Genomic DNA, 16,413 nt, shown 5'->3' with positions numbered 1-16,413 from the left:
GCTTTAGTTTTAAGCGCCTCAAAAATGTTAAATCCGTTAGCTAACCAGAAAATAATATTTTATCACAGGGAGACAAATGAAGGCTATATGATGTAAATACGTATGATTAGCGAATATAACAAATTAAACACTATTTGTGATAATTCTTATAGTACATAAAACTTAACGTATAGATAGATGACAGTATGGAGCTTATGCACATCATTTTACGCTTGCTTAAATGGAGTATATTGAGAGCTGTCCTACTGCGTTTATATTTCTGATTAATATTTTAAGACAGTGGCACCTTTTTCACTATAACTTCTTTATTTCTTAAAGTATTTATTTTATTTTTGAAATATATGTTTCTGAACAAAACAGAACAGAACAAAATCTTTATTTGTAGACTTGACCTCTAAACTCCTCGTCTATATAAATGCAAAACATATAATACAAAAGTTAAATCAATTATAGTATACTGCAGATCATCAACCACATAATATGTGACAAGATTAGCAGGAAATTATCAGAAAAACCCCCTTTAACTTAGAATTTTCACGAAGAAATGTTTTTTTTAGAAATAACTTTATTTTTTATTTTCTAATGTATCTGCTTCAAACTACAAAGATATATATCTTATTATCACCCACATTATATGTGGCAAGGTTCATTATTCTAGCTACTATATTATTAGAATTATTATCCTTGAACATGGATAAATCATGAAAACATGTTTGTTTTCTAGAACTTCTTTCTTTTTTAAGGAAACTACCTCAAACTTCGAGTAAATGTTTCTTCTTATAACATAAATCATGTATGAGAAGATTCGATACTCTAGCTTGGCTATTTCCAGAATTATGTCCCCTCTGAGCTTTTTTCTTGTTATTATCATTATTGAAACCTCTTTATTTCTTAAAATATTTACTTCAAACTACCACATCAAAATAAGATGACAAGGTTTATGAATATAGTGTCCGTATTTCCAGTATTATCTTTCATTTAATCTTTGAATTTCCCTTGTTTTTTTCTAAAAGTTTTCTTATTTATTCGTGGGTTTACTTCTTATTTCAACTATTTGTTCATTATCAACACCTACATCATATGTGAGTAGATTTAATAGTCTAGCACATGGGTTTTCATGATTATTTTCGTTTTGAACTTAGAATTTATTAGGAACTTGTCATATATTTATTATTATTTTCTTCTTTCTTCCTAAGAATGGTATATATGAAAACAATGTTTTTTCCAGTTTTCTTATTTGTTAAAATAAATGATACTTCAGATAATTGTACTTTGTAATCATGTCTAGCATCTTATTTAAATACTTATCTCTTTTTTGATAAAAGTTTTGCTTTTAAAAATGTTCTGTTTCACTGAAAGCTTTAATTAATGTTGGTGTTTTTTGCGTTTGTTTAAAGATATTTTACGCATTTGTTTTATCAAGCATAGTTTTACTAGAGTAGTGTTGCTTAAGAACCACCATAATTTTGTTAATTATTTTCAGTTTTGTTAATTAAAAACTCTGGAACACAGGAACAGTTTTAAAGTAGGCAAGACATGTTACCCAACTTACTCTTTCCTTTGCGTTACACCTACTACCATGTGCGTTAACAGTAGAGTCACTGTGCGTGACTGGTAAACCCAATATGACTAATTGTCACAAGACTAACAATGCTTTTATACCTTTGTTGAAATAGTGATAACATATTTATGCATAGGACTTGAAAAAGGTAAGTTTTTTAAATGTTTTTAAATCAAAGTGGTTACATGTAAACAGATAACATGTTATTTTGTTTATTATCATGTTAAAACTTTTATATGCATGTACATGTAGTTAATATCTGCTGTTTTGTTCATGAAATTAGAGTCGTTTTTATCAAAGCATTGATTTACGCTTTACCTATCGCTATTGTAAACAAAATTGAAAAATGTACGATTTCCTTATCAGGACCATGATTTTTTAAGCATTTATATTGTGAGGACTTACATCTTACACGTTTTCAATGAAAATCTTATCTGCTTGCAACGTTAATGTTAATCTTTGTAAAGCAATATGTGTACAAAATTTTTTGTGCAATACAATTAAGGAGACTTCACTGCGGCTTTTATTAGATGACGGGACTGGAAACATTTTTTTTATTAATATTTCATTTGATGTAAGTCTAGACCAGTACATAAAGAATGGCATAAGAATACGATTTTTTTAATTAATTTGCGAGTATGTGTCATAATTATATACTTTTGCTTTACTTACTGTTTTACGTGACCCAGCTGATTTATGTAAAAAGTTCAAAATTTATTATTTGATTATCGCTTGCCGCATGGGTTCAAACCCCGTCAGTAGCTAGTCGTTGTTTTCTTAAGCAAAAAGTTTGCAATCATCGCTCAGTACTGGATGGCTCCAGGAACGGATTCGAAGGTGTATCTATAACATTATAGCTTCCTACACAATAGAACTTAGATAAATTATGTATAAACCAAAATGTACGTTTTGAGGCTTAAGACATCAGTGGAGTTCCTTTACGTTGGGACATGAAATATCAAAATTTGTGAACCATACCCTGACCGCAAAATTAAAATCTTAGATAAAGTGCAGTGTGTACGTATTTCTAGTTCACATGAATAATGCTTTAATATTTGTCACTTGATTTACAGTCATAAATATGACTGAATATGGCGGAAAGATGATATCTAGAAACCAATAAAGGTTATTTTTTATAGATCTATCGGTAAGCCGAACATCAATCGTTTAATTTGATAGCTTTGATTAAACAAAATATAAATTACATAATGAAGTTAAGGTTAACTTACTAATTTTCGTGACGGTAAACTGAACCCGAGATTACTAGTACTTTTTTTGTATATATAATGTCAAACGGTCAGGGTCTGAGGTTATATAGAAATTATATATGCTCAAACTCAGATCTCAGGTATTTGGTTGCGCTGTCTGTAGAAATTCATACTTCATAAAGGCTGAAGTCAAGCGCTTCTTGCAACGTGTAACTTATATTCAGCGTTAATTTCTTTGACAAGTTTACTTTACAGTATATTTGTTATTTACGTTGTTAATACCTTTTTTCACAGACAGAAAAAGACGACATTGTCAACGAGATAATGGGCTGTCTAAATACGAAACATAAGGCAACAAAACAGGTAAATGACAGAAAAACTAAGTCAGTACGTGCTAAATCAAGGAGACCACGAAATGCTAGCAGATCGTTTAATACAGTTTCTTCCAGAAAGCATTCATCTAATAAACGTACTAAAAGGTTTACTTTCCGAAAGAAGCGTAGCAGAGATAAATACAGAACCAAACAAAACCAAAGAAGCAATGCACATAAATCAAAGTTTAGAAAGCCATACTTCAAACAAACCAAGCGTGTTAAATGTTCTTCTTGTGAAAGACAGTTTTCTGCTCCATATAAGCTGAAACAACATCACAAAGACAAACATAAAGGCAACCAGTCAACAAAAGATATTTCATTTCAAAACAATCATCAGCAAAACACACAAACATTTAGCTGTGTCTTCTGTCCAATACGATGTCCATTTGGTCGTCATTTAACGCAGCACACGAAAGACAAGGATAAAATCGACGAGAAGGATTTTAATCACTCAGTCAAGGTGACTTGCAACGCAAAAAGTCCCAATGGAGAAAAATGTATTCATTGTTTGAAAGTCTTTACAAATGCAAGTGAGTTGTCTAAACATCAACGGGATAAACATGAAATTGATCCGACTAGTGAAAAATGCGCAACACATGGACAAATCAGATGCAAACATAATATAGAGCAAACAAGAAAATCTGAACCAAGTCAAACAACAGCTAAGGTAGAGTCTGGAAATTTTGAAACACAACAGCAATTTGCATTGCAAAGGATTGAAAGGAAGAAAGTTATTGACGAATATTATGCTCAAAAGGTAGATATTGACAAAGATGAAAAGAAAATATCCGTTGAACTTGTAAATGACACATTAGCTAAAATAATGAAACATGTAAATGGCCAAAAAGGAGGCGATATATATTGCCCGAACCACAGAAAGGCTGGTAGTTTCCCGGTGAACACAAAAATCGGAAAACCAGACGAATTCGATACCAATATTTGTTTAAAATTAGAACAACAAGATGTAAAGGTCAGTCGCGGCAAATCTATACACTACACCTATGGTGAAGTAAGTTCAAATTTTATGATATTTTATAAAATTACTGTTAACGTAACATATACACGAGGATTGTGTACGCTATCTTAATGCTACACTTAATTTCATGAAATTTGTTAATATTATATTGAGCAATTTGTCAAAAATATGTATAACATATTAAGCCCACCTATACATTCTCCGAGACAGTTCTTCAACCCATTGTTCCTTATTTTTGTCTGTTTTATCTTAGGAACATATATATATAACAATTGCGATGACTAATGCCCTTCGAGGTAAAAAAACAAAGACTTTTTTATATTCGCTTTATTGAGTTCAAATTCAAGTTTAAATAAATCAAATGAAATGTCAGTTACATTCTGCCCACTGTAGCAAAAAATGAAACATCCTTTAGATTAAGTCTTGTTGCACTATACCATAGTGGATTGCTTGATATTTTTGTATTAAATGAAGAAATATGCAGCGAGAAATGCTTAAAGATATACTATGCTCATCTTTGTCATCTTTGAGTAAAATAATGTAATCACAGAAATTTATTAAAATCTATGAAATTTTTACTGAATATGTACACTTTGAATAAAAGAATGAAAAACTAGGTATAGGAAGCGGTGTTTCCTATTTAAGGTTAAATAAATTTCATCCTTTAGTATAAAACTTTTTGTAATGACACTATATATTCATATTGTGACCAACTTTATGAGTAGAATTTTAAATATATCAACATTGTATGAAGTCAAAACATGTTTATATTATAATTACCAAGTGACTGTGTATCAATTATCAGTATTTTCTGATATCAAGTTTGAGTATAGTATATCTTGAAGGAATAAGTATGCCAAGATAATTTATTACAGAAAACTGTAAGCAGTATTATTCATTTTTGTTTGCAACGTTTATTCATTATTTGAAACCAAATGATCCATTCTAAGTGCATATATGCTAAATTTAGAAAAAAACTTGCCAATTATTACATCATTTTATACGAACTTTTGTCAGAGCGAGTATGCCACAAACATGAATGTTAAATGTGAACTAAGTAAAACAGAAGCGGCTGTCAAGGCCCCGAATGGTTACGCTATAGTATCCACCACTTGTGACAAAGTACCAGGCGAACTATTACATGGAAATGATCTTGTCCCAAGGGAGATTCGATGTGATTTACATCAAAAGATCAAAACTGCAAAAGATAATTTAGGTTTGAATTGTAAGTATTTGTACTTTATCAGGGTCTATCATACATGTGCAATATGCAGATTATTTTTGAAGATCAATGCACAATGAAAAAACTTTTACTTTTTAAAGAGATTTCAGAATCAATTTCCAAATTCTTGTAAATTTTACATCAGCTATAATAACTATGAAATTTTATCTTCTTGTAATTGAGTGCGACTTAAATGTGTTGTAGCATCATATTTAATACAGTATATACCGGATAAGACGCTTAAATGATTAAATGCCAAACTCTCACATTTTCATCCGTCGAAAATGCACTTTATGACGTCTAATTCATTCCTTCACATCGAGATATAAATATATATATACAATAATGAATGCAAAATGTTAGCTTCTTCTTATAAATTGGAGATTTATAAAATCATACTCATCCTCAAAAAATAGACACACATACTCATTACGGCCAAGTTACTTTCCTATATGATTAGTTTCAAAATTGCCTTTTCAGATGTAGATCTTAGTAGGCACGCCCATGGACCTGCTTTGACGCTGACCATCCATCCACCAAAGCGATATGAGATTCAGCATGATATTAGTGTTGACATAACGATATCTTTGCCTTGCAGTATTCCGATAGAAAAATGGCCACGCCGTGAAACAAAACAAGCGTTTAGTGAATCGCTCATAAGTGATGTGAAGGAAACTGGAACTCACCTGGTACCTAAGAAAGATGTATTTTGGGCTGTTTCGTACTCAAAAGCGGAAAGGACCCTTTTCTCACGATTGGACGAGGGAAACGGGTGTAGGAAAATTGTTTACAAGATGTTAAAGAAGTACATGCAAAGTTGTAAATCATGTTCGACAAGCGGACTTCGAGAATTGTCTTCTCATATCTTAAAGGTGACGACACTTTAAAGATTGTTATCAAGATATTTTATTGAAAATTGGATTTCATTTGAAAAGTATATTGTTTCACAAACGAGCTAGCAATACATGTCACCAATATCCATCTTAAACGATCCTTATGTTCTTTCTGATACAACCATTATTTATAAACGACAGCATTGCTGGTGACAAATTTTATATAACAAATAAAGTGTAACTTAAAGGCCCATTCTGGGATAAAAAAATGTGCGTATTTTAATTTCTCAAAAGATTTTGGTGTCCTGATATGATTTCCAAGAAGTTAATCATTGGCCGATTCCCTTAACCTTTTTGTGTTTTTGTTTTTGCAATAAATACAGTTATAGGGTTAAAATATTTTGTATTGAAGTCAAAATACTATTCTGTTTACATTCTGCTACTTTAATGACAAATAATTTCATATTAAGGCCTTCAGTCATGGGTGATAAGCCTTTAACATACTCTAAATCCATTATGTAAACGATATAAAACTTTGGTTGCACTTTCTAAAGAAGAAAAAGCAAATATTTGTTTCTAAGGCATAATATGCCTGCAATGGAATTCTTTGATTTAAATGAAAATTGTTTCACAAATGTTCAGCTGCCGTGCACATTTATAGACTGGCAAATGTCAAAAGAAGTGTCTTCATACGTTACAATTTCAATAATACTTTAAACGATATAATAACGATTTTTAATGCCCTTTCTTGATCTATTTTTTTTAGAAGTTTGACTGGCATATATATTGTCTGTATAAATATACTTTCAATATACCTTAAATCCTTTTCAGCATACCATAATTTTAATTTCAACATAATGTACACGTATTTCTTTTATTGCTTATTTAATTTCTAATTTGTAATATTGTTTCAGACGCAGTTACTTTGGTCATGTGAACGACATACGTCTCCAGAGTTCTGGCATCATAACAACCGTGATGTTTGCCTTGTTGAAACATTGAGAGATTTGAAGACAACTCTAAGGAGTGGACATTTATCAGATTATTTTGATACTGATGTTGACATTCTTAAAGGGAAAGATAATAGTGTGTGCTTAGAACTCGCAAACTATCTACGTGATAAAAAGTGCAAGCTGGAGCAGTAATGTCTGTCTTTGTATACAATGTAACTATTATATCTTTGCTCGTCTTTGTAACATTTACCTGTACATTTAATTAGAACATGGCTCAAATACCAAAAACAAAAGCATGTAAAGATATTATAGTTCTTTACAAATGCCATGTTTTTACTATATAACATATAATTCGTCGCGTCCTATAGTGGTTTAGATGTCTGCCTTCGTATATAGAAACTTACTCCGTTCACGAACATGTTACCCCATATTATGTCAGTAATCGTTAGATTGTGAGAGCAGGATATCAATTGCAATAATTTGTTTCACAATAATATTATGATTAAAATAGATATGTCTGAATCTATAATTGACCTTTCCTCGCAGAACATGTTGATCAATTTACACCTCAGAAGCGATATAAACGAAAAAAGACATCTTAATTATCCATTAATATGATTTTAAACACATGATCTATTAAACAATTTAACATAAAACTTATCTAAGTGCTTGTAGGTATACTCTTGTAGAAAAAATATACATTTTCCCATGGTTGGAGGTTAATGTAAAGATACGGCTCTACTGGAAATTGTCTGAAGCACACATACTTTTACGAGCAATTTATAACACATTGATATATGGGCTTCAAATTTGAAGTCTAACAGAGGTCACCCTTGCTTTAAAGTTGCTAAATTTATTTTTGAACTTTTGTTTTAAAACGACACTTTGAGGGCTTACCTCAATATATGTGCTGTGATGACTTTAATTTCAAAATATACAAATTTTATCAATCTTGACACATGTTCATTGATTTTTTTGATTTTTTTTGTAATTGATATTTCACAAAACATTTTTTGCAAACAAAAACCAATTCAGTTAATATCAATGGAACCTATTCCTTTTTCAATGTAACTAAACATCGGATTAAGATAGAATTATGTTAGATCAACTTAATGTTTTTTTCTGTTTTTTTTTTTTTTTTTTTTTTTAATTGTTATACCGAAAACTATTTTATTGCAACACATGTTTTAGCAAGATCGTTTCCGCTACCAATTACCCATTCAAATCATTTATAACTGATTCCATAAATAACTTTTTTCTTTTGATTTAATATTGGGTGAATTCAAGATCAGCCTCTTGTTTTTTTTTCTTTTTCAGACAGATGTTTTGTTCATTAGTACCTTTCAATTCAACCAACACCTTCTTTCATTTGCTTCTGTCACAATAATTACATTTTCTTGATTAACAATATAATCAGGGCACGTTTATCTTTAGAACAAGATGTTAAGTAACATATTGTGGAACGTCTAAATTATGTAATTATGTTTCTTAGCGATGACATATAGGTGCTCCACTGAGGTCTTAATCCTAAACACACATGCACACATGCCTTCATTGAATGCCACCTTCCTTGTTGATCTTGCTTTTCATACTTAATTTGTTCGAAACACGTGTCTTTAACATTATTATCGGAATACTTCATAGGTAGTTTTTACCCTGCAAATCCATCTACACAGAATTTGTAATAAACGTTTGTTGTGTTTTTTTGTGTTTGTTGTTGCTGCTGCTGCTGCTGATGATGATGATGATGTTGTTGTTGTTATTTGAAATCACAACACAGTCCATATAGCATTGAAAGAATATCTAATCATTGTTCTAGTAAGGCTCGAACCAAGAAAAGCAATCAAGTAAAGTTTTGAAGATGCGAGTCATAAATGATCTTTATTCTTAAGGTCAATTTATATATTTAACTGGCTATAACTTTATTATTGATTGCTCTGTCCCATTTAAGTAGCCGTCAGAGATATCAATATGACGTTCAACATGAAATAGTCATGCAATTACAACTGTGTGATGAAACTCTGATAGGTAGTTTTACATAATTAAGTTCCTTTTATTCAAAATATTTTAGAAGACTAATTTTCTTTATTTATTCATCTCTCTTTCACTTCTTTAACGAAATAATAGTTAGCAGATGACTATCAGGCTGATTTGACTAATGAGATTGCAGATATTTTAGATAATATAAAAAGATAATTAACAATTTAGTTTACATTGAAGGAGACTAAAAATTATTTGACGTGAGCTCTCCATAAAGCAATCGAAATTTTACTGGACATTCGATTAACCAACCATTGTTACATAATAACATTTAAACCGATTTCTTGTCCTATAATTAGGAACATAAGAAACAAATTTTGCTTTGATTAATATTTAGTTGTTTCTTTTTTGGTAAACGCATAATAAGACGGTTTAACATTTTTTTTTTCTAGCTTAAGTATATGCAAGTTGATTTTTTTTGGAGGTGGTTCAAATGTATAGAAATTTTATAAATATACAGGGTACGAACAACATTTTTACATTTTGAATAAAGACGTAATTGATAAGTGTTTATATTTCAGCAAAGATAATTTGTGAACAATTACAACATCTAATACATTCACAACATCTAATACATTCAGTTTAAACAAGAGCACACAAAATCAGGTAGATAAACAATATCAGCATAAATTTAACAAAACACTAGTAGTTCTGTATCATTTGTATTACTTTAAGTTGGACAATCTCAACGCAATCTTTTTCATTCATTAATAAATCATTCACTTACAAAAGCATATTAAGTTTCAGAAACCGTCACAAATATATGATATAATATTTGTTAGACTTTTACTTGCTTTTGACACTTAATTAAGGATTTCATCATTTGACTACAAAAGAAAAAAAACATTTGACGTTGAGTACAAAAGAAAAAAACATATGACAAAGTATTGATTGGCATGCTCAAAGAACATATTTAGTTTTGTTTTTGTAAACCACACCTGACAGGCTATTGAAAGTTGTTTTCTTTAAAAGATATGTGAACAGTGAACAATCTCCTACGTGAGAATCCGGCTATAGTTATTTTGTACAATTCAAATACAGATTAACTTTCAAGATAAAATATTTCAATGCAAATTACATTGTAATTAAGATCTAATTTTGTAATCTCTTAACAATGTTTCACAGTAATTGAACGAAAATATGAGATATTTTGTTCGACAATATATCTTGCCCGGTTTGATTCATGGACTATTTATGGACTTTATCAGTAAGTGAAAGCTCTCCTTTAATCGATATTCAACAAGACCATAACATTTACAAAAGCAATGTTTCCATTTAATGACAGAGGGGTCTTTTTATTTTTATTTAGGTAAGCGTTTATCTTATGTGCTTTCCAAAAACCACACGACAAAGAATCTATACAATAAAATTAATGATCAGATATTCGCAAATTACTTTGTTTTTTGACTTTGTAATAACGAGAAAGATAATATTATTGATTTTGGTATTAACTATTAATTCGGGGTCATTAATATTTTAAAAAGAAGTACTTAATGTGTACTTCTTTTATATAGAAGTCTTATAATTGAGTATGAGTATAATTAAGCCATTTCATGTGCTGAAATGTGTCATTTTGTTGTTGCCTCTTCAAGTTATAGCCTTGAATAAACGAGAGCCTTATGAAAGCCAATTGCATGATGCAGCTACTGCGAAGCAGGATGCCCGAAAATTACTAACAGGGCAAAACGTGCTTTTATTCAAGGGTCAGTACTCAGCCAAAAAGTATTCAACCGTAAAACCCGTATAACATGTGCAATTACTTGAGCTACCGATCAATCCTGTAAAGTTTTATTGAAATTGCATTTAAGTGGTATAAGAATTTTCGGACACATTTTAATTAAAGAATTAATAAACTCTGACAAAATCATGGAAGTAAACTTTCCGACGATATGCACAACTTGACTCGGTATTTATCATGATTGTATAGTGTTGATGAGTTTCTAAAGGATAGTCCAGAAAAGGATCTGTATAGCTGACAACACGAAAGAACACCTTTTTCTATTCAAGCGCAATTACTCGGCCAAAGATTATTCAACCGAAAAACCGTGTCATATGCACAAGTACTTGAGCACATTTTAATTAAAGAATTAATAAACTCTGACAAAATCATGGAAGTAAACTTTCTGACGATATGCACAACTTGACTCGGTATTTATCATGATTGTATAGTGTTGATGAGTTTCTAAAGGATAGTCCAGAAAAGGATCTGTATAGCTGACAACACGAAAGAACACCTTTTTGTATTCAAGCGCAATTACTCGGCCAAAGATTATTCAACCGAAAAACCGTGTCATATGCGCAAGTACTTGAGCTACTTGATCATTTCTGTTAAGTTTCATGAGAATTAAATTAGTTGTATTAGATGAGTTGCGCGAACAAATTTGAACAAATTTTAATAGAAAAAGTAATTAAAAGGCACCAGAAAATGAGCATCGATATTTCGCACAACTAGACTTTGTACTGATTATTCATGTAAAGTTTTGATGAAATTGCACCAGTAGCTTCTCTGTAGCTTATAACACAAAAAAAAAAACACTTTAAGTTATTTATACAAGCACTATAACTCAGCTAAAATATTTTAACCGAAAAACACGTGTAATTTGTGCAAGTCTTTGAGCTAAAGATCATGTAAAGCTTCATTAAAAGTGCATTAGTGGTATAAGAGAAGTTGCCCCGAAAAAAACTTTGAAATAAAAAAAAACATAAAAGGGTCATCACTCTGACAAAAATCTTTGAACCGGAAATGCTGATGGTATGCACAACTGGACTTGGTACTAGTCATTTCTGTAAAGTTTGAATGAAATTTCATGAGTAGTTTTTCAGTTGAAGTCCGGCAAATTTTGTTACGGACGGAAAGACAGACAGACGAACGGACGGAGAGAAGATAGGGATGTGATCTCTATATGTCGCCACTAATCTATAGAGGCGACACGAAAACGTGTCTTGGCTTTTTAATAATTTTTGTGTCTCCTGTTACGCAGTAGCTGCAACATGCAATTGGCTATTATGAGGCTTCACATGTTCCATTTGGTGCTCTTGTTGATACATACAGTTAACGAAAGATTGGATTTTCTCTTTTGCTGTCTTGTTCAGGCTGCAATCATACATTAGTTGTTCCCTCGTGAAAGCCATATCAATAAAATGTATGTTGTTATAGTCATCCGTTGGTTGGTCAAGCCTGGTTTCGATTGGCAATCGAGGCAAAGAATCTTCCCTTGTCATATTGATAACACCAAGCATAAATCTACCAGGTACTGAAATATTAACAGTTGTGACATTTGAAAAAGAATTATTGATAACTGCCCTCTTATTCAACATCGACAATAGACAAAATTTAATGTTGCCATGTTGTAAGTTAATCTTACAACGTAACGACTATCTCTTATGAAATGTCAAACACTAATTAACTTTTCTTATTTTGACACAATCAAGATGATGGCGATGTTTTTGTAGAACCTACCCCTTTGCGTACTGTTAAGGTTACGTTTAAGGACAGTACTTCATATCTAATAAACCACATATTTTGGTATTAAGTTCATAAAGGCGTCAGAGATTGAAAATGTGGATCACTATTCAAAACACATACCTCGAGTATATATATTACAATATTTTAGTCCTTTGTGGACCAGTGAAAATACTTGTTAATGTTTTCCATGCAATTACTATATACTAGTACTCGTACATGAAAAATTCAGATAAGTCGTCAGGGTATTTGCTATAAGTTACGGACCAAAACCTAAATAAGCACTTAATTTTAGTAGATATATATATTTTTTCCATAAAATATCCAACCATGCAATTTTTTCCACTTGGTTGGCCCTCTTCAAATCTCATTCTTGATTTCTTAATGATATACGATTGACGTGAATAACAAGTATTAATAATCCAATGAGCACTTGCACAGGCAGATAGTGAAGGCATGCTTTACATTTTATGTGTTAAATCATTACTAATTTTCCCCAAATAAAAAATAAACGGAATAAAATGAGAAAAGATAAGAAAATATTCAATGACATAAATAATCAAGTCAATAGATATTGATGACAAATAGCAGAAACATAATACGCACACGATGGTTGATTTATGTAACCAAAAAAACATGTAGAAATGCAAAAGGGCGAAATTAAGGGCAACGGGCAAAATGAAAATTGTTAGGCTCATCCAATCAAGCAGGACAAATTGACGTTTTTGTTCTTTTTCCACAGAGATCACATGAAGCCAAACAGTTGAAAACATATTTATGTTTAATGATGTTTTGTTTTTGGTGTTGTTGTTTTTTCTTGTTTCTTTTTTTGTTTTGTTTTTGATTTACATAAATAAATATTCATATAATGGCATTTTGATACTAAACACTGTTGTCATGGCAATAAACAGTAAAAATGGAAAATTCTAAACTCGTAAGATTGAAGGATTTTTAATCCGTCTTCCTTTTTCAATATCAAAGTATCTCTTTTCTAAAATTATCAATATCTGAGGATTGAAAACAAAAATTTGAAAAACTAGTGTATGCTATAATTGTTTATCTTACACAAAGTAAGTACTTGGATTCTAGATGTTAGCGGAAAAAGTTTATCAGATTTCTGAGGTCATCTTTCAATTTAAAATGTTTTATTTTTTTAATTTCTTTTGATAGTGATTTGCGTAACATATGTTTAAGTTCTGTATACATTGTAATGCTTGCAAATCTAAAAGTAAGCAAGGTTTGCAAATATATCATTTATAATTCTGGTAAAGAAAGCATTGAGACTATTTAAAGGTTATCTTGTCCTCTTTGTTGAAGTATTTTGTCGATACATTTTTAATCTACAAACAAGGTATGGTACCTGTGATTGGCTTAAACTTCTCTGACACAATCAAAATATTAACACAAATTATTATACACATCAACTATATGTATGAGTTGTTTTCTCGGTCAACTTATGCCGAATAGCAAGAATTGACTAACTAAAACTCAGAGACGTCATTAATCAATCTATAAGTATTTGTTTTAAACGGAATAAATAAATCTCAGTGTGCATATACATGGATAATGATTTAAATGTCTATTCATACCTTTGCCAAAACGTCAGTTTAACATTTAATAAGTCATGATTAATGTTGTTTTACTTCATCGTTAAAGCTATCTATCTTATCTTAAGTATACATGAGAATAATTACTTCAAATAAAACTCATTATTAAAGAAATGCAAGTAACTACATATTTTGAGGTAAATGTATAGCTGTTCTTAAAGAAATATTAGAGATTGTTTTTCTCTTTGCTGGTAATTTCACAGCACATACTAACAATTTGTAAATAAACTGCAGATTTATCTTTTTATACAAGTCGATATATTTATATTTCAATTTTGAAATGAAATTCATGAAATATTTACAAGTAAACACATTATTTCTAAAAGATAATATAGAGGTATAAATAAACCGTATACTAGTAATTGATGCCTAAAATTTCCTAAAATTTATCTGTCCACTAACAAACATAATACCAGCTGTAAACTATGTCACTAATTTAGAATATTCTTGTCTAACTTAATACTAATTACTTAATTTACACAAAAAGTGATCTATTTAAAGCTGCTAGCGTGTATTTATCGATCAGAACTTGCATACATATTTACACGTTTAAAGATTTAAATCATCAAAGTATTAAAGCAGATATTCTAAAAGTTGCATCAAACACTAACATTAAAATCTGAAATTTAAACGCTTTAAAAGGCATTAAGAGAATAACAGAATCTAACCCAACAGGTGCGCAAGTAAGAAGTATATACATGCTTTATATTTTCTGTATAACGTATTAGTTCTTTTCTTGAGTATCATAAATTGGCAAATATATGAATTCAGAGCAGAACATATACACTTTCTGAACATTAAAAAGTTCATACCGCTCTGTTTCGAGACGGAAAAGGTCTCAACCTATCTTTTAGATCATAACTATTTAATAAGTGCTTATAATGTCTACACATGCATGGTATATAAATATTAAATGCTTACATCCTTAAGTTTGTTTTTTTAACAACAATTTTGCTTTATATTGCAACTTTTTACAATTACTACAAGCATGTTGTATGTAACAAATAAAACATTCAAATTTACATTGAAAACCTCCATTAGTGCTCAAACCTAGGCAGTGTCAATGCATTTTACTTGTTAACTAAAATCTCTCATGCTGATTCCAAGTAAAAAATGACAAAAAGTAAATTTCAGTGAAGAGAAGGAATCGCATCTCACCAAAAGAATAATAGAATATATCATTGGGTTAGATAGAGGATAGGGCAATTCCAATTCGGGGATGTTCAATTAAATTGGGAACGAGCCTTGGCGAGTTCCCGATGGAACCGATTGCCCGAGCCTGACTTTCTATGGTTGAGAAAAAGCATTTTACTGTCCGCAAAAAATTCTTCTGATCCAGTTTACTTGTCGAAATATTCAACGAAAATAAATTCATATGAGATTTCTCATCAAAAAGCAAGGTTATTATGATAAAATACTTCAATATTTAAGTGGAAAATGTCATAATATTAGTGTTTATATGGAATTCAGTCCAAACTTCAATGGTTGACAAAAAGCGTTTTACTAATTTTTGCGCAAACATTACTAACCCTTTTCAGTTATATATAAGAAACGCATTTATGTCAATAACTTAAGTATTTATTAACCTACAGCTGTTAAATTAGGATGAACAGCCATGTCCAATACATGACTTGATTTTAGGGTCATACGATCGAATGTCAGGGTCACAATGACATTAAAACTGAAAATTGTGCTTTCTGGAGCATAACACAAGTTTTATTTTGCTTGCAGTGTTCAAACGTCATAGGATGATTGCCTATGTTGAATAAAAGATCCATATCTGTATTTGGGTCATAAGGTCAAAGGTCAATATCATATGACCTTAATATTGTTAACAGTTTTACAACTGTCAAACTTCATAGGATGATCACTTATATTGAGTACATTAATTATATGGCCTTTATCTTTCCGTCTATCCGTCGTAGCATTTTTACTTACAAGATACCAACTTGATGCTTTGGAAACAGCAACTGTATATTTGAAGGTTCTTCAGCTATAAAGGAGGGAGATATTACTTTATTTAATTCCCATGTATTACAAATGCTTCATCCTTTCTTAAAAAAAAACACTTTCGGGCATATAATGCTCCGCCTAGCGGTGCTCATGTTATATCGTGTAATGCACAGTTCGAGGAGTTTCTCTTACATAAAACATGTCCTATTACAGCATGACAATG

The 16,413-nt window shown here is 30.8% G+C and overlaps 1 protein-coding gene across 1 annotated transcript; it reads left to right on the top strand.

Moving 5' to 3' along the window:
- The first annotated feature begins 1,514 nt into the window (after window positions 1-1,514).
- Window positions 1,515-7,928, top strand: LOC132759915 (uncharacterized). Its single transcript, XM_060751790.1, has 5 exons — window positions 1,515-1,709; window positions 3,064-4,152; window positions 5,137-5,344; window positions 5,822-6,213; window positions 7,089-7,928. Exons 2-5 carry the CDS (start codon window positions 3,094-3,096, stop codon window positions 7,317-7,319), a joined length of 1,890 nt encoding a protein of 629 aa, XP_060607773.1. The 5' UTR covers window positions 1,515-1,709; window positions 3,064-3,093; the 3' UTR covers window positions 7,320-7,928.
- Window positions 7,929-16,413: the final 8,485 nt, after the last annotated feature.

Source organism: Ruditapes philippinarum, unplaced genomic scaffold, assembly GCF_026571515.1.
Source record: "Ruditapes philippinarum isolate M1 unplaced genomic scaffold, ASM2657151v2 ctg9167_1_1_1_1, whole genome shotgun sequence".
NCBI lineage: Eukaryota > Metazoa > Mollusca > Bivalvia > Venerida > Veneridae > Ruditapes > Ruditapes philippinarum.
Note: the sequence above shows the minus strand (reverse complement) of the source record. Positions and strands in the feature narration are given on the sequence as shown.

Excerpts from the sequence above, each read along its gene's own strand:
- LOC132759915 (XM_060751790.1), top strand. The coding sequence starts at position 3,094 with ATGGGCTGTCTAAATACGAAACATAAGGCAACAAAACAGGTAAATGAC. Across the intron at positions 4,153-5,136 it reads TACACTACACCTATGGTGAA|AGCGAGTATGCCACAAACAT; the intron begins GTAAGTTCAAAT and ends AACTTTTGTCAG. Across the intron at positions 5,345-5,821 it reads AGATAATTTAGGTTTGAATT|ATGTAGATCTTAGTAGGCAC; the intron begins GTAAGTATTTGT and ends TTGCCTTTTCAG.